This window comes from Leopardus geoffroyi, chromosome B1 (assembly GCF_018350155.1).
Source record: "Leopardus geoffroyi isolate Oge1 chromosome B1, O.geoffroyi_Oge1_pat1.0, whole genome shotgun sequence".
Lineage (NCBI taxonomy): Eukaryota > Metazoa > Chordata > Mammalia > Carnivora > Felidae > Leopardus > Leopardus geoffroyi.
The window spans coordinates 130,742,723-130,750,364 of NC_059327.1; the positions used below are offsets into that span (position 1 = coordinate 130,742,723).

At 42.8% G+C, this 7,642-nt stretch overlaps 2 protein-coding genes across 5 annotated transcripts in view; one reads left to right on the plus strand and one right to left on the minus strand.

Annotated features, from left to right (window-relative positions):
• Positions 1-5,119, minus strand: part of CCSER1 (coiled-coil serine rich protein 1) — a 1,315,617-nt gene extending 1,310,498 nt beyond the window's left edge. For 3 of the 4 annotated variants that reach the window (XM_045472859.1, XM_045472871.1, XM_045472878.1), the window contains exon 1: positions 4,674-5,119. The gene's annotated coding sequence lies outside the window, so the exon portion shown is untranslated. Of the gene's footprint in view, positions 1-4,262; positions 4,476-4,673 lie in introns of those variants that run through there. The other variant, XM_045472868.1, reaches the window with a different exon arrangement.
• On the plus strand, positions 3,364-4,678 carry LOC123596429. Its single transcript, XM_045474936.1, has 3 exons — positions 3,364-3,396; positions 3,672-3,798; positions 4,230-4,678. The coding sequence occupies exons 1-3, from the start codon at positions 3,364-3,366 to the stop codon at positions 4,676-4,678; spliced, it is 609 nt and encodes a 202-aa protein (XP_045330892.1).
• Positions 5,120-7,642: the final 2,523 nt, after the last annotated feature.

Below are 7,642 nucleotides of genomic sequence, written 5' to 3' on the forward strand. Positions count from 1 at the left end.
TATTGAACTTTCAACCACCACCTTTTTTTTTTTTTTTTTTTTTTTTTTTGGCCATTTTATTCAGCCCACATGAAAACAACTTAAAATGCAATGCAGTGATTTAAAAATAAGAAGTGATAACGATATCTTGGTACTATATCAATTGCAGTTTAGATTGTTCAGGTTTATATTTTTATGTTACATTTAGTTTAAGCAACATATTGAAGAATGTTTCATTAGAGTGTTTTTTATCAAGCTCCCCATCTTTTCTCACTGTTTCCCCCACCTCAGATTTCATGTGTTATTGTTAACTGACACACTTGCATAGTGAAGATTATATTTCTGATAATATTTCTCAATATAAAGCAAACAGATCTCGTCACTACCCAATAGGGAAATAATGCAGGAGCTGTCAGTCATTCAGTAGGAGAGATTACATTATCAAAGTGATACACCTGTGACATATAGTCTAAAACCAAACTCAAAAGAAACCAATTAATAGATAGGCCAGTTTGTACTGTTACTATGTTGGAAATCATCCCATTCCTACATGAATATGAAATTGGCAATTTAATAGGCTTTTCGCTTTTGTAATAATTCTTATCTAGTCACTGTCAACAAAATATATATGTGAAAATCTTTTAATCCACCTAATCTGAAAGTAATTCTATTCTGTTATCTATTGAAAGTCATATCTAATATTTGTACTATTTCTTTACTGTCACCATAACATACTTCTAAGGTGTCATATTGAAAAGACAGGCTCAAAGTCAATTCAGATGTTTCCTCTTGAGTTCTTAAAATGGGGAAATGTATTTTAAACAGTTTTATGTTTATACACAAAACATATGTTTATATATGTTTTATGTTTATATACAAAAACATATATACAAAAAAAAAAAAAACTAAGTTCAGAATGCTTAGAGACAGGACCTGTTCCTATTATTAATACCATCTATTTACAAGAAGTTTAAAAAATCTTTAAAATCACTACAATTCTAAAATTATTCCCCACAAACCCTACATCCTAGCTCTATATCCATGGAAAATAATGTAAAGATATATTAACTATAATGTGAGTGCATCCTAATAACTTTAAAACAAAAGTATTACAGAAAATGTCATTTAATAGATTGCATATTTTATATAAAGAAAAACATATTGGGGCGCCTGGGTGGCGCAGTCGGTTAAGCGTCCGACTTCGGCCAGGTCACGATCTCGCGGTCCGCGAGTTCGAGCCCCGCGTCGGGCTCTGGGCTGATGGCTCAGAGCCTGGAGCCTGTTTCCGATTCTGTGTCTCCCTCTCTCTCTGCCCCTCCCCCGTTCATGCTCTGTCTCTCTCTGTCCCAAAAATAAATAAACGTTGAAAAAAAAAAATTAAAAAAAAAAAACAAAAAAAAACACATATTAAGCATTCAGTGAATGCTCACTATTACTATAACTGTTCTTTTACGTATCTCATTCTTTTTTTTTTCTTTAGTACAAATCTAAGGAGAGTTGGTTAAGGATGTACCTCAAACCCCTCACTATAAAGAGGTTATACCTGATATCTTGTTATTAATACCAAGTTCAACACTTTCATGTGATGTGGTATTTTTAAATATTTAGAGTAAATATTCTCTACAAATATATGTTGAGCATTTTGTTCATTAAAAGGCAATAAAAAAAATCAAAAAGCTGTCCTCTTAGGTACAGAAATTCAATTAATTTCAAGAATAGAGTGTATAGAATGTTGTACATCAAAAACCAATTCACCCTGCCCTTCACACAACTAATTCAACCACTTTGCAATATATAAATTGATTTCAAAACAAACTTATTTCCCCTCACGTCTTGAATTGTTTTCTAAAATTCTAGGAGACTTCCATTTTACACCTTACGGTTTTATCGACAAGCCATGAATCCGATTTATCCTTTAAGACCAAGACCAAGCAAATCTTACCTACCCCTGAAGCCCTTCAGAAAAAAAAAACAGTATGAAATGTTATCGCCATGCTCTGATTTCCTGCAGTCCTTGTTAGACATGCAATCTCTCACTGTCATGGATTGTTAACTTTGTTCAAACACGTGCATCAGATTCATCCCAACTGGAGAGTAAGCTCCTGAAGGGCAGGGAGGAAGTCTGATGTTCCTCCACAATGCCTAGATAGTACCTTGCACAAGCCAAGTCAATTATTATGAGTACTATGTTGATGAATTTGATGTAAATTAATATTCTATAGTATAAATAATACATCATTAAATTAATAAACAGTTGCTGATTCTCTGACAGCATCAAAGAACAAAATATTCATAACTTTTTAATGATTGTAGTAATATAATTCATCAAGTACATTTTAAAATTCCCCATCATTTCTACATTCCAATGATTCAGGAAAGTTAAGGTAGCAAACCTCAGAATAGGGCACTCAGTCTAAGTTCTAATGTCAAATACAAAACTGCACAGATTCCAATGTTGAAAGTATATTTATTTTTGAAGTAATCTCTATACCCAACATGGGGTAGAGATCCCCCGCCCAGATCAAAAGTCACATGCTCTATGGACTGGCACTGAGCCAGCGAGGCACTGCAAAAATGTATTTTAAACCAACAGGAATCTAACTAAATTAAAATAACAAATCCTTAACTCTGCTTTGTTTTCAAAATGAACAGGACTGTTAAGGAAAGCTACTTTCACACTTAGCAACAACAACAACCAACAACAGTTGGCATGTTTCCATCAAAATAAGAAGCTCCTTAATTAATATCAAATGAAGACAAATCACTCTGACAATAGGTTGACCACTTAACTACTCTTTCTTCTCTGTGAAATTAATGAAGGAGTGGTTGGAATTTCAATGTTTTAAAAACACTGGGCTTGGCAGGCGCTTAGAAACATCGCAATTTAAAATGGTAAAGATACCCTACTGTCCTACTCTCTGTCACAACCCAGTCTTAGGTTCAATGAAAGCACAGGTTCCTACTTCTAAAAACAAACATAAATTTGCTAAAGCATTATTGGTAGATACTGTTCCAAGTCCTCTCTAAGCTTCAAGTTATGTCTTTGGAATCTCTACTGATAATAAAGCAAATAGAAAAAGAAACCGAAACAAATTGTGTTGCCGTCTAGATTCATAATATTTTAGGTATTTTCTAAATAGGTAGTCCTTAATCAGTAGTGATCGATATAAACTCACCTAGGTGTCTGCTTCTCTTTCCTTTCCAAGGCTTTTAATAAAACCAGCTTTACAGTAAAATGTGTGAGCATTATTTTGAATAGCCTTTCTTAAGGGTAGACATGGAGAAAATGTGTTACATTTCAGTGGGAAGGCATTCAACTGTAAAGATACGAAAAATGAAAGCTGTTGAAACCAAGTAGGTACTTTGTGTCTGTGGGTCCTAGTGATGGCCTTAAGAGATAAGACAAGTGGAGAGCAAGTACGTAAGAACATTAAAGGCCCAGAGATCGGACTTCTAAGAAACATTTTTTTTTTCTACCTGTAAAAAAACAAGTGATTTCTGACTTCACTTCATATTCCAAGTCCCACGAGAGTGGGAAAAAAAGCAGAACTGCTTCTAATTCTAAGAAAGAAGAGGACAAATGGAAGAAACGACAGAGGGAGGAAGAGGAGAGAGAAGTGGGTAGGGAGAAAGAGGATCAGGATACACTAAAGGAAACCCCGAGAAATTTCACAACTCTTTGCCATAAATAGCCTTTCTTCTCACTCTGGATACCTCCTCCTTTACATCAGCAAGCTCAGCCTCCACGATCAGAGAAGCACCATTCACAAATCCCTCCGTCACCCTATCGCGCAACCCTACCCCTTGATGGCACCGCCTGTACGAATCCCATGGACACAAGCCAAAAGCTGAGGGGGCCCAAGGGTTTCACCTGAAGGCTGATTATCTTTTCAGGTGAGCCAAAGCATTGATTAGTCAGGAGCGCGAACACACACGAATGGGCGCGCGCGCGCACACGCACGCGCGCACACACACACACACACACACACATACACACACACACATACACACACCCCTCCCCGCAGCCCTAGACGCGCCACCACAAAGCGATTTGTTCACACTAAGTCGCTGCCGTTCCTGCCTCCGCTGGGGAAGGTCTCGCCTCCAAGCCAGGAAGCCAGCGCCTGAGGACACGCAGGCAGAGGCGAGAGGCGGTCCCGGCTCGGGCACTGCGGCTCCGCCGGGAGCCCCCGGGCTCCCCGCCCGCCCCCTCCCCGTCTACGGCGCCGCCCCCGCCCCGGCGCCCGCAGCCCGGGGAGCCAGCGCTGGCCGACCGCCCCTACCTGCGGGACGCGAGCGGCGAGGGAGGGGAGCGGCCCGGAACCTGCGCCAACTCTTGCTTCTTCGGCCGGCTGCGCTCTGCATCGCCCCGGAGCGGCGGCCGCCGCCACCCGGAGCAGAACGCTCAGGAGCGCGGAGGAAAAGGCCACGCAGCGCACGAGGAGTCGCGGGCCGCCAGCGAGCTAGCCCGTCCGCCCCCCGCCCACCCTGCCTGCAAGGCCAGGTCTCCGCGCCGCGCACGCCGGGCCCGCCGCCGGCGCCCCGGGCCTGGGCGGGGGCTGCTCCAGGGCGAACCCGGGCACGACGCGGTCACCTGCCCGGCAGTCACCCCGCGTCCGCCGGGGGCTGGCCCCAGCGCAGCAGCGACGCAACACGCGACCCTCCGGGCGCGGGGGCACCGAGGGCGTTACTACCTTGAAGGGCTCCGCGCCGCTTGTTAAGGCTCCTCCTGGGCACTCAGGAATGTGTGTCTTCGGGGCACGGGGGTGTCTTTCCTGGTCCCCCTCCTCTGCCCTCCCTCCCCTCTCGGCTGTTGGGCTCCTTCTCTCCACTCCAGTTGCAGAGTCGAGCTGTGTTTTTTTTTTTAATAATCCTCCTTCTCCTGCCTGCGCCAGCAGAGCTGCTCTGCCTGAGCCACCGCTTCCCAGTCAGTCATGTTGTTGAGAGAGAGAGGGAGAGAGGGAGAGAGAGAGAGAGAGACGGATTGGCAGTCGGTCGGCGACTATTTGCGGTGAGAGAGAGAAGAGCAGAGCCAGAGGAGGGCAGGGGAGGGACGTGGGGAGGCGCTTCCAAGTGTGTGAGTGCGCGGAGTGTGACTGTGTGGGGAGCGCCGGGGCCACCTCCACGGCAGGCCGCGCTCCCCGACTGCGAGGAGGGCGGCGGCGAGCGCGGCCTTTATAGGGAGGGATTGGCGGGGCGGGGGGAACGCTGAGCGGGGAGGGGGCTTTGAGGGCGGCGCCCAGCCAACTGCGTCTGCTGGTTACCACGCACGCATACTCATACATTAACGCGCGCACACCCACGGCTGGCCCGTTGCTGAGTTTTCATTTTAAGGGAAGCCTTTTCCGACCGCGCTGACTTGGCTTTCCCCTTAGCCCATCCTTGTGCGTGAGTCCAAGTGCTTTTGGCAGTTCAAATCAGGAGAAGGGGGAGTCTGAAGCAGTGCGAAGGGACCTGGGGGATGCTGAAAATGCACTGTATCTTTTCTCTCCAGACCACCAGTTACCTTCTTTCTCTTCCACCTCTCAGGGAGGAAATTATAAGGTTCTTTCTCCCCTTTTCCTTCTCTGGTAACCTATTCACATCCTGACGCGTCTCTTCACTCCTTGGATCAAGGAAAGAAACCTGACTCCTTTCCTCTAAGCAAGTCACACTTCCCAGGAACCATTATTGACAGTACTCAGTTCTTCTGTAGGATAATGGAAGCATTGGGACTGTGACCTGGAGTGGTACTTGTGTTCCTACACCTAAGGTCCTGGACACACGGGAATTACAAACAGAACCAGCTACCATTTTGATATCATTTGACTGATGGCCCCTAGAGAAAATTTTCCGGTTTATAGATGGGGAAGACTTCAGATGCATGGTGCTATTGCTTACCTGATTTATTTCTCCTGATTCTTTCTCACATTGTATTGCCTCATTTCCTTTTGGGTTTGCACTGGGTCCTGAACTCTTTCCCATCCATGCCCCTCTTTTCTCCACTCCTATATATTTATGTCTGGCAGACAATACAGCAGATGAAGTGTATTTAACTGTGTGTGCATGTGTGTGTGTAGGAAACATTTTTTAACCCATTCTGTTGGCATGTAGACAGATGTTACATCTCCAGTGTTAAGTTTGTACACCTGACATTACCTCCCTAACTGGACTGCTGAACACTTTGTGATCTCATGCAGTACTGTATTGAGAAAGAACTTCTAGTAAATCTAAATAATCTAACTGGCCACAATCTGCTGAAATATGAATATATTGGGTTGTAAAAGCAAGGTGTGCTTTTTGAATGAGTATAATGTGTATTTTGGCATGGATACAGCTCTGATTTGGAGTGACAGCTATGGAAAATCCTTTTTCTCATAAATGTGACAAAAGATAGGGGGCTAGAGGGTGGTGGAAAGGTTGACAACTCAGTCTCTATCAGTAGCTCATGGCCATTGCTATGTCCTCAAGTTTTTATCAAATGCTTGTCCATTATATATTTTCCATTGTATTATTTTTTTTAATTTTTGTTAATGTTTATTTATCTTTAAGAGAGTGAGGGGAGGGGCAGAGAGAGAGGGAGAGAATCTGAAGCAGACTCCAGGCTCTGAGCTGTCAGCACAGAGCCCCACGCGGGCTCAAACACAAGAGCCATGATATCGTGACCTGAGCTGAAGTCAGACGTTTAACCGACTGAGCCACTCAGGTGCCCCTTTATTCTCCATTTTACCTTCTTCACTCTGATTTTCCCTCCCTAAAGTTTTTCCCTGTCTCATATAAAGAGTTTAGAGCCTGATAAAGTCCATTAAAAGTGGCTTAAGCGTATAATCAAGCAAGGTTGGGACCAGTGGATAAATACATCAATAACATAAAAATACAGGACATTTTAGCTCCTTTGATTAAACCTGGAAAATGGATGTACTAACAAAGGATGTTGAGATTTAATGTGTGTGTGCCCTGTGAAATTATAATTTCCTTAGTCTTACAGACCAGGAAAGTCAGGTTTGGGGAGGGTAGGTAGTTAACATTAGGTAACATACAGGTTAATTGATACAGCTGGAGCTCAACCCAAGTTGTCCCTACTCTACTGTCCATTCCACCTCCTATTCAGAACACCTGGTTTAGTTGGAAGACTTAATAGTTTCTTAGCTTTTGATAATTACGAAATAAGCTGATCTAAACCCTGTGGCATTTTCCTTCTACCTCCCTCCTACTTTTTCCAGTGCAAGAAGGGATTACAAAATTTATTTTTTAGAGTTAAACAAGGATTTTCAAAGTCTTAAATACTTGGACTCATGAATGAAAAATGTTAGGAAACTTTTCTCCAAAGTCCTTATAAAAGGAATCCTGCTATCACTGCAAAAGAAAATTCTGCAGAAGACATATTCCTGGTCTGAACATTTACAGTTAGCCAATAAAGATGTGTTTCTTTTTACAAGCTGCAAATAGACAAAAAAAAAAAAAAAAAACCCTCTATCCCTAAGAATAATATTTAATCATATTCAGGAAGTTTTTTTGGTTTTTTGGTCTCAGTTCTCTATTTAATTGTCATCAAAAATGATAATTTAATAATGACTCTATATTGCATACTTCAAAATTATACATTAGACCAGATATTTCAAGGGCATTTTTTGGTAATCACAACTGATTGTAATTTTCACACTCTCAATTGCATTCGTAATTA

Coding starts and splice junctions, on each gene's coding strand:
- LOC123596429 (XM_045474936.1), top strand. CDS start 3,364: ATGGCCTTAAGAGATAAGACAAGTGGAGAGCAA. Junction 3,397..3,671: donor ATAAGACAAGTGGAGAGCAA/GTACGTAAGAAC, acceptor TGCCATAAATAG/CCTTTCTTCTCACTCTGGAT. Junction 3,799..4,229: donor ACCCCTTGATGGCACCGCCT/GTACGAATCCCA, acceptor CGGCGCCCGCAG/CCCGGGGAGCCAGCGCTGGC.